Raw genomic sequence first — 20,021 nt, 5'->3', positions numbered from 1 at the left:
GCAACTACTAGGGGTCAAGTGAAACCAGCTAAGCACCTATGCCTAGGATTGGGACTAAAGAGCATGATTGGGAGCAGAAAAGTAATAGAAATGATGAATCACTTTGGCCACTCAATAAGTTATCACATCGCTGAAGAATTGGAAACTGACCTTGCATCAACTGTTGCCACAAGAGGTCAGGTTACTCCTCATGGCTCACTGCAACAGGCTGGGCTGGCTACTGGAATTGCTTGGGACAACTATGATGAAAATTGTGAGACATTGTTTGGTGCAGGCACATTGCATGACACTGTAGGAATCTGTTTTCAAAATATGACCCCACAGCATGTTGACAGAAGTGTTGCTGATTCAGAAGTGGTAGAGACATGCATGTCAAGTAAACGAAACAGAAAACGAAGTTTTCAAAAAGAGGGTAGCTATCCTGAACCATACAGAAAAAACCTAAAATGTCCACATTCAATTATGAAGTCAAAATGTGTGATGAGTCCAAGAATCTGGTTCAAATGAGGAACAGAGATAAGCTGTGGATGATGTCATGTGTTCTTCTGGAGAATACCCCCATGTGGGTTGGATGGAACTCAAGAGTAACAAATGATTGCTTGCCTCAACAAGTCATAGGATACATGGACAACATCAGCCTTCCACCAACAAGATTGGATGTAGTGGTGGAAACAATGAAAATTGCACAACAGGTGGCTGATGAATGTGGGGAGCCATATGCTTTGGTTCATTATGACCTGGCTGTTGCGAAGCCAGCTCTACAAATTCAAGCTGAGGAATCACCAAAATATGATAATGTATTTGTTTGTTTTGGAGCTTTTCACATTCAGATGGCCTACTTTTCAGCAATGGGAGCCCTGTTGGCTGATTCAGGTGGACCACAGATAATGACAGACACAGGTGTACTTGCTGGTGGGTCTCTTAATGGTTTTATTTCTGGGAGACACTATAATAGATGTACAAGGCTCCACTCAATTCTTGCTCTGGCTATTCACAAGTTTCATTTTAAACGTTTTCTGAGTGAACATGGGCCACCTTCTCAGCCCTTAGTAGAAAGTCTGAAAACCTTGCATGACAACTCATCACCAGACACTCTGTCTTGTCTGGAACTTTCAAAGGAATGCATATAATTCTTGCAGATGGATGAAGAATTTATGGAGAAGTCTTGCTCAGGACAGCATGGTGCAACAGCTCAATACTGGATCATGTATCTAGATTTAGTTGAACTTCATCATCTATTCAGTCGTGCCACACGTACAAATGATCTTGACTTGATCATCTTCTGCCTTGGAAAGATGTGTCCAATCTTCTTTGCCACCAACCATCCCAATTATGCACGGTATATGACAAGATACCACATGAATCTCCTCAATATAGACATCTCTCATCCTGGTGCACGTCAGATGTTGATGTCTGGAGGCTTGTCTATCAGACGCACCACCAAAACCTTCACAAGAACCCCAGTTGATTTGACTCTTGAGCAAACGGTTAATGCAGATGCTGCTTCACGCATGACTGGTATCTCAGCCTTCACTGAAAACATCGGTGCAAGAAGTCGGTGGATGATTACTCGGGCAATGAGGAGTGAAATTCCTGGGAACCTGTTTGACATGGCAGGACTAAGAAAGAATGAAGATTCAACACAGGAGCTTACAAATCATAGAGTTCTGCACGACAACAAAGATGGAGCTAAAATTGTCAATGGCATTGAGAGCACACTGAATCCATTTGATGAGTCTGCTGAAGATAGTCACTTATACAATTTATCAACAGGAAAGGCAACATCAGATGAGGTGAAGACAGAACTCCTACACTCTGTTGAAACTGGCAGAAGAAAACTCCCTTTTTGTTGGATTCGATCAAAGTGCATATCAGTATGTGGTGGAAGATAACAGTGTCCAGAGGAAAGAAGTCCCCAGCTTAGTGTGTACCCATGATGTGGCAGACACCAGAGTAGTGTAATAATGTTGCTTCTGGGACACCTCCGTTTAACATGGGAAATCCCTATCTAATGTCATTTACCCCCTTGTCTTTTTCAAAAATCATAAACACCTCTATTTCTCCCACCCTCATCTTTATGAACCTTTTGTCTGTAGTACCTATCCTTAATGTTGTTCATTAGACCACTCAAACACTACAAATATTTGTTTTCTCTTATAGACCTATCATCCTTCTTCTACATATCATCTGGCAGATTAATCTTTGACCCATTCACTTCCATATTGACCCTAAAGACCTCTATTTCTCTCACCCTGTTCTTTACGAACCTTCTAACCTTTTGACATGTTATCCTTATTCATTAGACCACTTAAACACCTGTGATCCTTCTGACCTTATGGACCTTTTAACCTTTTACTCTTAATATCATCTGGTGAATATAACCCACTCAAACATCGACCCTACAAATATTTGTTTATGCGTGGGAAATAATTTAATTCTCCTACAACTCTCCTCACCGTCTAATATATTAACAAAAAATATGTTTGAGTTTGGTTCTTTATTAAGATATTTTAACTGAGCTAAGATAAAATGGTAAACCTCCCTCAATGTTCTTATTTGAGCGCCTCCAGTGCCACATACCATTTTTAAATTAAAGTATATATTTTCCTGACAACCATCAAAGTTTTCCGTCCACTCAAAAATATTTCCATCTTTTTTACCCAATTCACCGGTATTTAAATTAATTCTCTTATTTGTTTTGTGAACTTTTTTACCAGTTGCCTTTTCAATTATACCTATTTGATATTTTTCACATTCATTATGTTTTCCATTTATATACCAAGGTTGATTACACCTCCACTCTTTAGTCTGGTTGATACTTGGTTCTATCATTTATATAATAGTAAAAAAGGCGGCGGTAGCCCGTTAAAATCCCCAACCCCCCCCCCCCCCCTTTTTAACTTATCACTTATATATATCTTATCACTTATATATATCTTATCACTTATGTATATCTTATCACTTATATATATCTTATCACTTATATATATATCTTATCACTTATATACTTATATAACCATAAGGGAGACTATCAATTCCATTTTCTAAAATAAACCTCTTATCATCAAAAGCCCCCAATGCTTTCTTATTTATCTCTTCTGAATATAATTGATGTTTATAACTTCTTATTCCATTAATCTTTCTAAACTCTTCTTTCTTTGTTGTTAAACAGTTATAATAATCCTTAAAGTTTATTGTTTCTTTAATAACATTTTTCTTTACACCTTTTAACTTCTTATCAGTCTTTTCAACGTTATTCACAATGTATTTATAAGCATAAGCCTTTGACCTCAATCCCACAAATTCACTCATAACATTTCCTCCTAATTCATCCTTGAACTTTCCAATCACCTTTTTATTTTTAGAAGAGAACAACTCACTCTCTGGACTGTAATTACTCGTGTCATAGATATTAATGTCTCTTTTCATGTCTGAATAAACATCGTTGGTATTAATTTTCAAAATAAAACTATCTGTATCCATATAAAGTAGATTAACATCATTTTGATATTTCTTCCTCAAGTTATTATAAAAGTAATCATACATTAATGACTTTGATAAATCAAGAATTGTTGTTCCAATATAAATAGGTTTGTTCATTTCAATACTCTCTTTAATCAAATGGATCGCACAAAAGTTCTCAGTAAAGACCTCAGCTCGAGTAAAACTCGGTCTATTAATTAATTTTGATGCTTGTTCCCAAGATGTTGATAGTCTGATATTTTGTCTTTTCCTCACATTCTCCATAGTCTTACCAAAGACCGCATTATTCATCAATTTATAAAAGTCTTTCTCAAAATCTGTTTTTGACTCTGTTCTTCTTTGTGTATTAAAATCAATGTACCCCTTTAACCAATGACTTTGATTGAACTTTAGAACCCTATGGATCTTCTCTACTCTTAGACCTTTTGATAAATATTGTCGCAAATTTCTTTGGTGTAGAACATAATTTTTCTTGTTATATAATGTAGTAAGTAATTTTTCTGTTGATTCACCTATATCAAACGATCGTTGATAATCACTCAACCATTCTTTCTTTGGACTTTCTTTCTCACAAGCAAATGGGAGATCTTTGTGTAGGTTATGGAGTTCCTCTGGATATTTTAAATCAATTTCAAAATAATAACCAACTTTTTCTTCATCCAATTCTTTTTGTGTAGAGATACATACATCTTGTAAAACGTTTTTGTAGTCTTTTTCCTTTACCCATCTAAGTTTTCCATAAGGAAGAGCCTGAGACATTGCCCAGCCATACAGGTTGTTCGCGTCATAGTACATCAAGTAAGAACTCTCTTTCGTTGGATCATAATTTGGAAGATATTTGTTATTTGCTTTTGCGTATCTACTCGAGCAGACTTGTGAAATTCCACCTCTTTTTGCCTTTTCAATCATCAAAAGCATATCAACATCGATTATCAAATCCAAATCTTGTTTTGTCATTTTCAACATCGCACTCCAGGCCAATCCAGGTGCTGTGTAGTAGTGAGCAGGATCCAATCCATATCCAGTGCGACAAACAGATCTAAAGGCTTCAAATACATCGGCCAATAAAAGCACATCAGTTTTGAGATACAAATCGTGATACTCGCCAAGATTCTTGATGTTATATTTTTCCCAAACATTTTGTGCGTGTACATAATCTTTATCAGATATATGACTATTATTTAATTTGTTATAGAAATTTTCTTTTGAAGGAAGTTGTGTTTCATTGAATCTCTCAAATGAGTCCATATAGTCATAGGGGTAAATTCCCTTTTGTGTTAGAAAATCTTTATCTAAAAAATACTCTGAAAGACATGGAAACTCTTTTAGATTTTGAACCAAGTTAACCAATGGACTTGCCATGAATTTAAATGTATCAAGAAATCTGATATGAGTAATAGGAGATGTGTGAATTGTTTTTGTGAATGAAATGTATTTCTGATCCGTGTTTGGAATTGCTGAGATACTTCCAGAAGTCTTTGAGAGTTCCTTGATAAATAGATGTGTATCATAATGAGCGTTGTTATGAAGAAAGACAGGAATGAAAGAGGGGAGTTGATAATTAATATTACAACTTTGATGAGCCGGACCTCTATATTTACCAGTGAGATGACAATGGTCTCTAACCTTTAGACCTTTACCAATTTTCTCCTCACAAATATGACAGACATTGTTTTTTATAAATTCCCTTTTTTCTTTACTTGTTAAGGACATTGGTTTATTGGTTTCTCTCATTATCTTGGTTAATCGAACACAGTCTTTTTCTAGTCGTTTCACAAACTCCTCTGGGGTATTTGAGCCTCTATACATCTCTAACTTGTTATATTTATCACCAACGGATGATTTGATATAATAACAAAAACCACAAGGAGTATGTTTTTGATATTTATTTGTGTATGATTCTTTTGGATCTTGAGAAGCAGTATCAATTTTTTCTAAAATACTTTCAAAATCAGCATATATAACAAATGGATGTTTGATCTTTTTATTTTCATCTTTGAATGTGATCTTTGAGCCTTCTTTAGGCATATTGATTACCGTTGATTTATGTTCGCCACAATAATTTGAATGTTTATCTAATCTTTCTTGTGAATTGAAGAAGTTAAGACAACGCAAACAAATATATATTTTATTTGTTCTCTTACAGACTTGTGGTTTTATTAATTTAGCAATATCTTTGATGTATGTATAATGTGAATTTTCGTCTGAATTAAAATATAGAAGATTAATATGAGTTTGTTTACAATTGTCAGAAAGCTTTAAAACCTGAATGTTGTTTGTTTCTGTTAGACCATAAACATTAACTGATAAATTATTCATCTTTTCAAATTTAGGAATATCATTTAAAGTCATCGGAAACTTTAGATCTTTCGTATTTAATGTATTCTCATATTTTTTATAATGAGATACTCTTTCATCATGAAAATGTGGAGGATGTAAGTGTGCTAAAATAGACCAGAGAAAACATTTATTGTCTTTATTTTTGATATTGATAACTGCTTTTCTATTTTTGATAACACTGGGTAAATCAATGTAAGAAGAAGCTTTTAGAGGATCTGATTTAAGAATATGAATGTCTATGTAAATAATTTTTCCTATATTGAATCCACTTCCTACGATTGAATTATCCACATCTTGCTCTTGTTTAATAAGTTCATCATAGACTCCTGATGTTTTAAAATCTTGATATGAAGATATAAAGTGTGGCTCAGTTCTCATGTATGGTGCATCTATAACTCCTTCATCCTTTGTCATTTCTAATTTTACTCCCATATAAAATTTAAGTGGTTTCATTTCCTTTAGTGTTTTTTCAATCAACGTTTGAACAGCAGGTTTAACTATTTCTACAGCATCAACTATAGACTCTGGTTCAGGAGGTTTGAAGTTAAAGACTCTTATTTTAATATGTCCTTTGAATGCTCCATCAGAGTTTTTAGTTGTGATAAAATTTGATAAATGTAGATTTGTTTTAAGATGTATTTTGAAGCCTTTCTTGAGGATATTTTTATTACATGTAGAACAGTGTTTTGTTTCAGGTGGAAGAGGGGAAAGTTTGTTTAAAATGTTGTATGTATGTTTTGCGGTGAGAATATGTTGTTTATAATATTTTACTTCCTTCTCGCAAGTATCACAATAAACCATATTTATAGCGTGAGAAAACGTGGTGTTTTATATATATCACTGTGCTTAAAATAAAACACTTTTGAGCTTTACAGCTCCGTTTTATATATATCGCTGTGCTTAAACTAAAACACTTTTTCACTCAGAATCATCTAAGTCATAACTATCACATGAATACTCAGAATCATACTCAGAGTCATCAATAAAGCTACTCTCATAACTATCATTTGAGCACAAACTATTAGTATCATAACTATCATCTGTGTTCAATGAAATACTATCATCACCATCGTCCAAGTTCAATGAAATACTATCATCACTATCGTCCGAGTTCAATGAAATAGTAAAATCTTCACTGCTGTATTGACTCATATTTAATTAGCAAGAAAAATATTCCCATCAATATCTATATACTTTCTTTCATTAACAGATTCAATCTCTACAATTTTTATATCAAAAGTTATCTTTAAATAATCTCTAACTATCATAGAACGAAATGACATTTCACCAGAAATATTAACATCATTCATTTTACTTAGATCTACACCCTTTGGATTATTAAAGAAAATACAAATGTCTCCTCTAGAATTATTAATGGTCTTATCATTCTTTTTCAAAGTATCGTGGTCAATCACTTTTTCAAGCTTTGAATAAATTGCCAGGAGTAGAGGAGAAACTTTTGTTAGATTTACTTTAATGGATGTCTTTCCAGGTATAGTTAGAGCTCTTCCTTTAAATGAAATAGAGGGGCTCATGTTATTTTCCATAACTGGTTTTACCCAAAAATTTCCATATTTATCTTTGTTCAATTTAACATCTTTGACATATTTTTCTATATCTTCCACCAAAGTAGAGATTGATTGAAATTTGTCTTTTGTGCTTTGAAACATTGTATTTATTAATGAATAAACTTGCGTTTAGTTTAAGTAAAAATTTACCACATAAATATGATAAGTTCTGAAGGATATTTAGAATTTCCAGACTCTCCATATGATAAATTAGAGAATTGTCCGGCTTGTGATAGAGTGGGGCTTAATGATGAGGATTCATATAAACAATGTTTATTCTGTGATTATATTCTAATTAATGATAATAAGAAATATAAAAAAACATATAACTCTTTTAAATTAGAACCAAAAATGAATTACTTTACAAGATTAATAAGAGAGATTAATGTTAAGCATTATGGTGATAATACACCATTTCTTACAAGGAAAGAGACTCTTTGTATTGAGGAAATGTATAAGGGTTTAATGATATTTATTATTCAAAATAATTTTAATGGAAATGTTAATACAAGATACTACATAAATAAAATAATGAATTATTTTGAAATTAAACCCGAACTCAGGATAAAATATAGAGTTTCTAAAATAGCTCAAAAAAAGTTGGATGACTTGTTTTCCAAATATATAAATGAATGATTTTTTACCCGTTTGGGAAAATAAGATAAAATTTAATAACCATAAAAACATTCCAAATTCATTGAGATGTCTAATAGTTGGTTCAAGCGGATGTGGGAAAACCTGTTTACTTTTAAAGATGCTCCTTGGTCCTAATTTTTTAGATTATGATAATTTAATAATTTTTACAAAGTCAAGTTTTCAACCCGAGTATCAACTACTCTCACAGGGTTTTAATGCAGGTCTTAAAAAGGAAGACATTATCGGTTTATTTAAACTTCAAAACAAACTGAATGATTATAATATTGAAGATATAATACAATTATTTTGTGATACACAGAAATCAAAATCGAAACCCATAACTTGTATTCTCAGTGATAATACGGATGATATGCCTTCACCTCAAGATTTAGATAAATCAAAAAAGAACCTCGTCATCTTTGATGATTGTGTTAATGAGAGAAACCAAACAGTAATGGATAGCTACTATACAAGAGGGAGACATTCTTCTTGTAATTGTATATATCTTAGTCAATCATATTTTCAACTCCCTCGACGCTCAATAAGAAACAATGCCAATACTTTTATTTTATTTAAGTTAAATTCAATAGATGTAAATAATTTTTGGAGAGATAATTGCTCTACGTTATGTAGTAAAAAAGAATTTGAAAATTATATGAAACACACGATTGGAAAATATAAATATATTGTTGTGAAACAAGATGAGATACTAAATGATATTTTTCAATAAATAAATACAGAAAATGAATACCGAAGAAAGAGAAAGAAAGTTTAAGGAACATCAACAATTAGTTTCAAAAGTTGTTAAACAACAGGAAGAGATAAAGAAGAAACGGAGACAGAAACTAACTGGTGAAGAAGCCTTTGAAAGAAAACAAGAGAAATTCTTTAAACCACTTTTGAAAACTCAACACTCACCTACAGTTCCCACGGTAGAATTTACTCCGAAAAAACTTCAAATGCTCAAAGATTTTAGTCAGATAACAAAACAAGAACTTGGTGAATTAGAATATGATGACGAGGGATTATTTCGGAAACTTGAGGAGGTAAATCAACCCCCTAATTATGTTGTGGAAGCTCTTCAAAACAATGAATATTCGGCGGGTTCAAAAACCAGAGCAGGTCTCATTCCAACAGAAGAACCAGCAGTGTTTCATCTTGTGGAAGAAAAGGTATTGATATTTAATGATGAATTGATGTTCTTGAGTTCTACTCAACCAAATGTTAAATTAACTCCAAGATTAATGTTTCTTCTAACAAACCCCGGATTCAGCGGTTCAAAATATTTTGAGGAACCACTTGATATGGAAAGAGAGGAAGATAGGGTATATATTGAGTTGCTAAATGCACTTGATTATGGAGTTTCTGTTGCTGGTAAAAGTAAGAAGAATGAGAAGGAGAAACATATTATTGATGCTTTAAGTAAGCTTGGTTCGGGTGTTAGTTTTCTTCCAAATGACCCATCACAATTAGTTAATAGGCTATTATTGTTGTTAGGTAGTAAGAAGGCTGGAAACAACAATTGTTTTAATGAATCCTCAGCCATTTTAGATCAGTTGATGAACATGAAAATAATTAATAAATGTCAATACAAAGATATTTTATTAGATATTAAATAAGATGAGAAGCACAATTCTTAGTTTTAATTTCACAACGAGCGATTACACAGCTTCATTCCCTTACCCACTACAACTTGACCCCCTTACCTCATATGAGGCATCTTTGTTGTCAATGGAAACTTACAATACCCTTTTTAATATCACAGAGAAAAACAACAAGTTTAGTTATAATCCAGGAAGTGGATATAAAACTATAACCGTTTCACCTGGAGCTTACGAGATTTCTCAAATATCTTCAGAAGTCTCTCGCCTTATGAAAGAAAAAGGTGATGAACCAAAAAATATTGTAATAGATATTCAAAAACACACTTCAAAATCAACTATTAAACTTAAAAATAATTATAAAGTTGATTTCACGATTGAAAATTCGTTTAGAGAGCTATTGGGTTTCTCTTCAAAAAAGATTGAAAATAACGGGACGTTTTACAGTGATAATGTTATCCAAATATCCTCCGGTATAAATTCAGTATTAATTCATTGTGATTTGATTGATGGTGCTTATAACGATGGAATAAGAACAAATACAATATTTTCATTCAGTGCATACTCAACCCCGATTGGTTATAAATTTAATATGGAACCAAAAAATCTTGTCTATTTACCTGTGTCAGGAAAAACCATATACAGAGTAAGTTTTAGGATAACCGACCAAGATAATCGTATGATATCCTTTAATGATGAAATTATATCCATCAGAATTCACCTACGTGAAGTTTTTCAATAAATAAATAATGGTTATTGTGAGAAAACACGAGTTGGGAAAATATAAAATAATTACAGGGGAGGGCATGTTCCTTTCACCAGACTATACAAGGTATGTGGGTAGAGGATACTATAAACCTAAGAGACAACGAGGTGTAGGTCATCAATTTCGAAATAAAGGAGATGGGATAATTGATACTCTAATGGGTATTGGTTCAACCATCCTTAAACATAAAGACCTAATTGATTCAACTGCTTCTGCCGTGGGCTCCGTTGCGGGTGCTATAAAGAGTATAAAAGATGCTCAAAAGGAGTCTCATAAATTACAAGCAATCAAAGAAATAAAAAAAGGTAAAACTCAACTATCTTCACAAGAACGACAAAAAATCATTAAAATACTTGGGTCAGGGTTTCAACAATTTTAATGCTATATAAATACAAGTATGGAAGCGATTGATAGTATCTATGATTTGGATGATACGATTATCATTTCAAACTCCACTAAAAAGGAAGACTATTTTAAGGTAAATGCTATAACAGGAACAGACTGGAATTCAAACGGAACAAAAAGTTTTGAAATAAATAATCAACAAACTTACTTGAATATAGCTGATAGTTTCTTGCTGTGTAAATTTAAATTCACTAAGGCTGCGAATAATACTAATGCTACACTCGTAAATGATTTCTTCTGGAAAATGTTTGACAGTGTCCGCCTGTATATTGGAACACAAGAGGTTGAAGCGGTTGATTATGTCTCTGCTACATCTGAAATGATGAAATTTACACTATATTCGTTTAGTGATAGAATGGGTAAGGGAGCTGTTGAAGGTTTTATTCCTGATATGTCAACGGGTACAAACGCAGACCCTGGTTATAGTCAAAGGAAGTCAATGTATAATGATGAAACAAAAGCAGTGAATAGTTTTACCGTAGCAGTACCTCTTAAAGGTATATTTGGATTTTGCGATTATGATAAAGTTTTGTATGGTCTTAAAATTAGATTTCAACTACAAAGGAATGATAATGTAAATAGGTTGCTTTTTGGGGATGAAAATGCTTTTGGAGACAACAATAAATTTGTTATTAATGATTTGTGTTGGTATATCAGTGAATATACTCCTAATCTTAAAACGGAAGAGATGTTAAATAGAAGACTTAACTCAAAGAAACCGCTAAATGTATCATACCTTAAAAGAAGATGTCAACACGTTAAACTGGAACACACTACCTACACTTGGAATTTGGGTGTTCTTCAAGGAAAGCCACGATACCTCTGGCTCATTTTTAAAAAACCAGATGGAGAGGACGGTACTAATAAGAATAATGCGCTGAGTGATAATGCTAAGGTGAAACAACTTCGGGTTTCTCTTGATGGCACATTTTATCCGCGAGATAGATTGGAAATTGATTGGGAAAAAAATGATTATGCGGAAGCCTACAAGTCCTACCAAAAGGTGTGTGAAAGTAATGGTAATAATGATCCTATTTTGGATATGGTTGCGTTTCAAAAACTTTATACAATCTACGCAATTGACCTGAGTTCTCAAAAGGAAACTATAAAGTCTAATCGAGTGGATACTTCTCTATACATTGAAAGAGGGGAGAGTGAAGAGGTTAATGCATATTGTTTGCTTTTGGAGGAAACAGAATTACAGATTAATACAGATAATGGTGTTATGATTAATATCACATAGGTTTTTTCTCATAAATAAATGGTTGGGGTATATGTTAATCAAATCAATCTTAATAAATTAACATCTTGTATTCAAAATCAAAAGCCTTGTATTATTAATGTTAATACAATTCAAAGAAAAGGAGCTGTAAGAATTGATGTTTTACTCACACACACACAAGTAAAAACACTAAATGATGTTGGATCACTTAAAATTAAAATGACGAAACCTATGTTAAAGAAATATTCAATAGACGAGTCAAGAGGAGGATTTCTCCCGTTTCTAATTCCTTTATTTGCTGGTTTAAGTGCGGCGGGAGCATTGACTGGTGGTATTTCAGCAGCGGTAAAAACTGCTAACGAAAGGAAGGCACAACTAAAAGCTCAAAAAGAATTGGAAAGACATAACAAGGAGTTGGAGAAACAAATTAGTGGAAGTGGTGTAATTGTAGATTTTGCTCAAAAACTTGAAAGTCTACCTGATAAAGCTAGATTGTTGGTTGGAGATATGCTTTCCTCTATCGCTCAAGCGGGTGTTAAACTAACTAAACGGGGTAATGGATTGTATCTTTCTCATAAATAAATGGATAAATGGTTTAAACAATTTGGAAAGAATACAACGTCAAATATAGAACTAGCTAAGTATTGTAAAACACTAAAAATTGATAATGTGGTTATTTGTATGAGAGATGAATTAATACATATAAATAAGAATACAAAGAATATTATTATGAATTTAGACACACAGAATGGTTCTCATTGGGTTTGTATTCATAATAGTCAGGATAAATATTATTTTGATAGTTATGGTATGCCACCACCTGTTGAAGTAATACAATTCTTACAGAATGGTGTTTATCAAACATTTCAAGTTCAAGAAATTAATTCTAAATGTTGTGGTCAATTATGTTTATATGTATTATTTCAACTCAACAATAATGAAAATTTTTATGATATCATTTTTAATCTAATATAAATGACTTATGTTGGAAAAGATGGTTCTATCTTTGGAAAATCCTCTCAGGATATTGATTTATCAAATTATTATACAAAGGCACAGGCTGAACGACAAAAATATAGTGTAAGTAAAAATATTAATATGAAGAATACTTATAAATTAATCAATTATCCAAACCCTACAGATGCGAATGACTTAATTAGATTAAGTGATTTATCACAATATATATTTTTAAAGAAAACAGCACGTTTTGTGAAAGAAGTAAAATTTACAACCACAACACCTGGTTATACTGACCATACACCTTTCCTCATTGAATTTAACTACCTGCTTACAATTGAATTTTATAAAGAAGGACATTTAGTTAATATGCGAATTAATAAATGGGGGTATGATATGCCTGATTTAGGGTATAATTGGTCTTTTTCAATAAACATAGAAGACCTACATGATTTAAATCAGTCTCGTAAAGAAGAATATTATCCACTTGGTGAGGATAAGGATTTATGTGGAAGTACAATTAGTAAACAACAAATACGTGATTTTAAGAAAAGAAAAATATATGATAGTATAGCGATGGTTCGCATGACAAAGAAGGAAGGTAATGAGATAAGGATAGAAAGCCGAGGAATACAAACCGATTTGGTAGTGGGAAGATGGGGTGGTATTACCTGTCATAATATTAATCTCACATATATTTCTGATACATAAATGGCAGGAAGAAGACTACAAGAGAATTATAATTTTTGTATTCAAGGATACCTACAAGAAAAGGGTGCTCGGTATTACATACCTTATGATTTGGAGCATATACATGGGAATTTTGTCATTAAAAACTGGCCTTATACTGATATTGTTAAACCCACAAATAGAGACTTGTTTAAAATATTAAATAAAAATGAACTTCTCAAAGTTATGAAATATAAAACTCTTTTAGAAATCGTCAACAAATCTTATTGGTATCCTATTATGAGAAAAATAATTATAGATACAAGAATATCTCAAAATCCAGATGAGTATATGTATAATATTCTTTGGGGTTCAAACTCAAGGGTAGCAAGGGATGAGGAAGGAGTTGAAGAAGAGAAGGAGGAAAGAGAGAAAAAGGAGAAGGAGGAAAGGGAGAGGGAGGAGAAGGAGGAGAGGGAGAAAAAGGAGGAGAAGGAGGAGAGGGAGAAAAAGGAGAAGGAGGAAAGGGAGAAAAGGGAGAAGGAGGAAAGGGAGAAAAGGGAGAAAAAGGAGAAGGAGGAGAGGGAGAAAATGGAGGAGGAGGAGAGGGAGCAAAGAGAGAGGGAGGAGAGGGAGATGGAAATCAGTGAGATTCATAAAAGATTGAGTGTATTAAAGCAAATAAATCAATCTCAACGCACCGAAGAGGAAATTAAAGAATTAACAACTCTTATGAAGATAATGGTTTCAAAAATAAGAACGTCAATGTCTTCAATTTCAGGGAGGAGATTTAAACGAGAAAGTGGTGAAGAAGAAGAAGAAGAAGAAGGAAAAGATTATGTGATTGATGATGTTGGTGTCATTGACTTTAGTTAGTTTTTATTTGTAAATAAATGGAGGAGAGAGTGAAGGCATTCCTTAGGATTCTTTATGTTTTAAAAATAAAGATTGAAATGTATATGTTGAAAACCAAAAAGGTTTTGATACTCTGTCGGAATTTTTCTGATAAATAAATATGAGTTATTGTCTCAAATGTAAAAAGAAAACTAAATCTAAAAATATCTCTTATGTTAAAGCTAAAAATAATAGAGTTTATCAAAAAGGAATATGTCAAGTATGTGGCTCTAAAAAGTGCCAATTCATCTCTCCTAAAAGAGGAGGAGACATACAAAAGTTTCTGTCAGGAAGTAAATTTACAACAACTGGAATTCCAGGGGAATTACACCTTCCAGGGTATTCTTTCTGTGGTCCAGGAACAAACTTGGATAAAAGATTAGATGAGGCTGACAATCCTAAACCTTGGTCTAAACCTACAAATAGGGTTGATGAAGTGTGTATGAAGCATGATATTGCTTATGGGGATACCACTACGTTGACTGAAAAACATAAAGCCGACAGCGAAATGTTGTATAATTTGTCTTTGATACAAAATCCAACGTTGAGAGAGAAAGTTGATAGGTTTATTGTGAGAAATTTGATAAATGCTAAATTGAAACTTGGTCTTGGTTATTCCTCAAAAAACTATTAGGCTCTAATGATGTCATCAAGACTGAGGAGCTTTTGGCTGAAGAATTACACAAACCTATAATCACAAAGTTTAAAAGAAGGAAGGTTTATTCTAAATACACCGACCACATATGGTCCGCTGATTTAATTGAATTGAATAATGACAGGGGATACAGGTATGCTTTAACCGTTATTGATTTGAGGAGTAGATTTGCCTGGGTTGTCCCTTTAAAAAATAAAAGGGGTGATACTTTAATGTTAGCCTTTAAGCTAATATTTGATCGGGATAAAAGGAAACCAAAGAAGTTATGGACTGATGAGGGAACAGAGTTCTATAACAAAATATTCATGAAATTTCTTAAGGGGAAGGGTATTAAATTATACAGCACCTTTAATGAAGGAAAGGCAGTTGTTATTGAGCGTTTTAATCGTACTTTAAAAGAGAAATTATATAAAAAATTCACACAACTCGGTTCTCAAAAATGGGTGTATTTAATTCAGGATATTGTAGATAATTACAATAATACAGTTCATTCATCAACACAATCAAAACCATCAGAAACATTTACAAAATTAGAATATGAAAAGGAGATTAATTTGAGAAAGCCCAAGTTTAAAGTTGGTGATATTGTAAGAATATACAAATGGAAAAGTCATTTTGAGAAAGGTTATACACAAAAATGGACTCGTGAATTATTTAAAATCATTGATGTAATGGATACAGTCCCTTGGACCTACAAATTATATGATTTAAATGGAGAAGAAATCTTGGGTTCATTTTACTCACAAGAATTACAAAAAACACAAGTAAGCAGATAATACCCTTGAAAATAATAAATAAATAAATAAAATGTAATGGGGATACGTTTTTAAATCTGTGAACCCCAAACACAGAATCCCACAACTTTTTAGTTGGGGCTTAACTTTTGTGTGTGTATAATGGGGATACGTTTTTAAATCTGTGAACCCCAAACACAGAATCCCACAACTTTTTAGTTGGGGCTTAACTTTTGTGTGTGTATAATGGGGATACGTTTTTAAATCTGTGAACCCCAAACACAGAATCCCACAACTTTTTAGTTGGGGCTTAACTTTTGTGTGTGTATAATGGGGATACGTTTTTAAATCTGTGAACCCCAAACACAGAATCCCACAACTTTTTAGTTGGGGCTTAACTTTTGTGTGTGTATAATGGGGATACGTTTTTAAATCTGTGAACCCCAAACACAGAATCCCACAACTTTTTAGTTGGGGCTTAACTTTTGTGTGTGTATAATGGGGATACGTTTTTAAATCTGTGAACCCCAAACACAGAATCCCACAACTTTTTAGTTGGGGCTTAACTTTTGTGTGTGTGTGTATGTGCGAGTGAGTCATAATAATATACAAACCCTAACCCAACCCAAGCCCTAACCCAACCCCATCCCTAACCCAAACCCATCCCTAACCCAACCCATCCCTAACCCAACCCCATCCCTAACCCAACCCCATCCCTAACCCAACCCCATCCCTAACCCAACCCCATCCCTAACCCAACCCCATCCCTAACCCAACCCCAACCCTAACCCAACCCCATCCCTAACCCAACCCCATCCCTAACCCAACCCATCCCTAACCCTCACATTCAAAATCCCAACCCTAACCCAATCCCATCCCTAACCCAACCCCAACCCTAACCCTCACATTCAAAATCCCAACCCTAACCCAACCCATCCCTAACCCAACCCCATCCCTAACCCAACCCCATCCCTAACCCAACCCCAACCCTAACCCTCACATTCAAAATCCCAACCCTAACCCAACCCCATCCCTAACCCTCACATTCAAAATCCCACCCAAACCCTAACATAATCTTTCTTTTCTTCTTTTTTAAATACGTATTTCTTTTTTTTTTTTTCCTCTTCCTCCAATTCTGTCTTTCAAGGCTTTTAAGTTTGAAGAAGTAGAAATGGGAAGAAAGAATTTTCCAGCATTTTCTTCCTCGAACTTTCTTGATATTGCTTAAATCAAGCGTCATTAAATAAAGAACATTGTTCATTGCTTTAGAATCCAAAGAGTCTCCAAGAGGAACCCCACAGGTAGAGTCTCCAAAATAAAACCAACTTTCCAAGTTCCCAAGGTATAACCACATTCCTGTTGAGCCTCCAAGATAGGTATCACATTCCGAGTCATCAAAACAAAACCCCCATTCCGAGTCTCCAAAAATATAACCATCTTTCCAAGTCCCCAAGGTAAAACCACAATTTTCAGAAATATTGGGGGTTTCCGTGATAAGTCTCACATAGTATAACTGCGGACCATCAGGGAAAACTTCCCTTTCCCAATTTTTTAGGGTTTCTATGATGTGTCTCACATAGTATAACTGCGGACCATCAGGGAGAATTCCCATTTCACAATTTTTTAGGGTTTCTATGATGTGTCTCACATAGTATAACTGCGGACCATCAGGGAGAACTCTCCTTGCCCAATTTTTTAGGGTTTCTATGATGTGTCTCACATAGTATAACTGCGGACCATCAGGGAGAACTCTCCTTGCCCAATTTTTTAGGGTTTCTATGATGTGTCTCACATAGTATAACTGCGGACCATCAGGGAGAACTCTCCTTGCCCAATTTTTTAGGGTTTCTATGATGTGTCTCACATAGTATAACTGCGGACCATCAGGGAGAACTCTCCTTTCCCAATTTTCAGAAATTTGTGGGTCTCCAATGTATGACTTGTATTCTGGCTCATCAAGGTAGAACTTGTTCAGTGGGTTTTGTTTTGATAACTCACAACAAGTATCATCATGGTAAAACTCTTTTTCAGGATTTTGTGGATCTCCAAGGTATAACTCTTTGGCTGGGTCATCAAGGTAGAACTCGTTCTGGGGGTCTTGGTTGTTCAAAATGTCTTCAAACAAAAAAATAACTTCATCCCAAGTTGTGTTAAAAGCAGAATTTTCATTTCGTATCTCAGATACAATTTCCTGTGAAAGAAAATAACAATGTATTAATTTAATACAATATTTTTTATTTGTATAAATCAAGCTCTATGAATATTAAAATAAACTTTGTTAACTCTAACACACGAGTCTCATCTTAAAAAAAAAAAAAAAAAATTAAATAAATAAATAAATAAATAAACAAACTTACCTCCATTGATAAGAGGTTCGAGTCCAGTTCATCAATCTGAAGGTTGAGTTCTACACAGGTAGTAGGACTCCATGGAATAGCAAAGTTATCCCATTCCATTTCGGCATAGTAGTCCATTCTCAAGTGAAGCAGAAAGCGTGTTTGAAAAAGCCTGTGTGGTCGGTGCCTTTTATAAGGACTGGGTGTGTCTTCCTGTGGAAATTCCCTGGGCGTGTCTTAACTGGAAATGATGTGATGGAAATTCCCTGAAAATGATGTAATGTATTACCTGGAAATGATACAATGCTGAAGAGTTTATAAAGTGGGTGGGACTTAGCAAAAGTGGGAGGAGCTTAGCAAAAGTGGGCGGGGCTTAGTAAAAAGTGGGCGTGGCTTAACAAAAAGTGGGCGGGGCTTAGTAAAAAATGGGCGTGGTTTACCAAAAAGTGGGCGGAGCTTACCAAAAAATGGTATGTGGCACTGGAGGCGCTCAAACAAGAACATTGAGGGAGGTTTACCATTTTATCTTAGCTCAGTTAAAATATCTTAATAAAGAACCAAACTCAAACATATTTTTTGTTAATATATTAGACGGTGAGGAGAGTTGTAGGAGAATTAAATTATTTCCCACGCATAAACAAATATTTGTAGGGTCGATGTTTGAGTGGGTTATATTCACCAGATGATATTAAGAGTAAAAGGTTAAAAGGTCCATAAGGTCAGAAGGATCACAGGTGTTTAAGTGGTCTAATGAATAAGGATAACATGTCAAAAGGTTAGAAGGTTCGTAAAGAACAGGGTGAGAGAAATAGAGGTCTTTAGGGTCAATATGGAAGTGAATGGGTCAAAGATTAATCTGCCAGATGATATGTAGAAGAAGGATGATAGGTCTATAAGAGAAAACAAATATTTGTAGTGTTTGAGTGGTCTAATGAACAACATTAAGGATAGGTACTACAGACAAAAGGTTCATAAAGATGAGGGTGGGAGAAATAGAGGTGTTTATGATTTTTGAAAAAGACAAGGGGGTAAATGACATTAGATAGGGATTTCCCATGTTAAACGGAGGTGTCCCAGAAGCAACATTATTACACTACTCACCAGGCTGGTTTGGCATGTCAAGCACGTATGTCAATCTTGTCCAAATGGTAACATCATTGTGAGGTCTTCTGACACCGATGTTCTCATAAATCTTACTCACACATGAACAGATCTTACCAGCTCAAATATGGATGGACATTGGTCTAACCTTCAACAACACACGACGCTACATAGATGTATCCTTGGAACCTGGGACCTGAAATGTGTGAAGCAATGCCAGGCCTTCACTGGCTGTGATTATACGGACAGTTTTCAGAGGAAAGGCAAAGTCCGTCCACTTTGATGGAGAAAGACAATAGGTTCATTAGATCCTTTGCTTCCCTAGGAAAAGCTGAACAACTGTCAACAAAAGTGGCTGATGACCTAGAACTATTTGTATGTGCACTATATGGCAAACCAAAACTGACTTCAGTAAATACAGCCAGACACATGTTATTTCTCCAGACCTCACAGCCAAAAAAGCAAACTCAGCCCCTTCGCAAGATCAAAGCAACAGATCCGAGCACTCCTTGTAGACTTGTCCTGCTAGAAAAGCTGGAACGTGCTAACATGGTTGCATCAGTGTGGAAAAATGCACTTGTTCCAGAATTAAATGAATGGAATCCATAGGACAGCGGTTGGGTCATGGAAAATGGAAAATATTCGATGAAGTGG

General features: G+C 34.2%; 2 protein-coding genes across 2 annotated transcripts in view; both read right to left on the bottom strand.

The window, feature by feature from the left end:
* LOC144893153 (uncharacterized) overlaps positions 1 to 20,021 on the bottom strand; it is an 87,809-nt gene that overhangs the window by 30,647 nt on the left and 37,141 nt on the right. The window lies entirely within an intron of this gene.
* LOC144893371 (uncharacterized) lies at positions 1,921 to 18,527 on the bottom strand. The gene is made up of 3 exons (XM_078783955.1): positions 18,288 to 18,527; positions 16,975 to 18,121; positions 1,921 to 1,970 (listed from the first exon to the last, which is right to left on the bottom strand). Exons 1-3 carry the CDS (start codon positions 18,402 to 18,404, stop codon positions 1,921 to 1,923), a joined length of 1,314 nt encoding a protein of 437 aa, XP_078640081.1. The 5' UTR covers positions 18,405 to 18,527.

Source organism: Myxine glutinosa, chromosome 8, assembly GCF_964187855.1.
Source record: "Myxine glutinosa chromosome 8, kmMyxGlut1.1, whole genome shotgun sequence".
Lineage (NCBI taxonomy): Eukaryota > Metazoa > Chordata > Myxini > Myxiniformes > Myxinidae > Myxine > Myxine glutinosa.
The sequence above is the reverse complement of the archived record's forward strand: the minus strand, read 5'-3'. Positions and strand labels throughout refer to the sequence as shown.

What these genes read in the sequence shown, in the direction of transcription:
- LOC144893371 (XM_078783955.1), bottom strand. Translation starts at nt 18,404, where the DNA reads ATGGACTACTATGCCGAAATGGAATGGGATAACTTTGCTATTCCATGG. An exon ending in CGAACCTCTTATCAATGGAG is followed by an intron (nt 18,122 to 18,287) that starts GTAAGTTTGTTT and finishes TTTCTTTCACAG; the next exon opens with GAAATTGTATCTGAGATACG. An exon ending in GTTTGGGTGGGATTTTGAAT is followed by an intron (nt 1,971 to 16,974) that starts GTGAGGGTTAGG and finishes GTGTCCCAGAAG; the next exon opens with CAACATTATTACACTACTCT.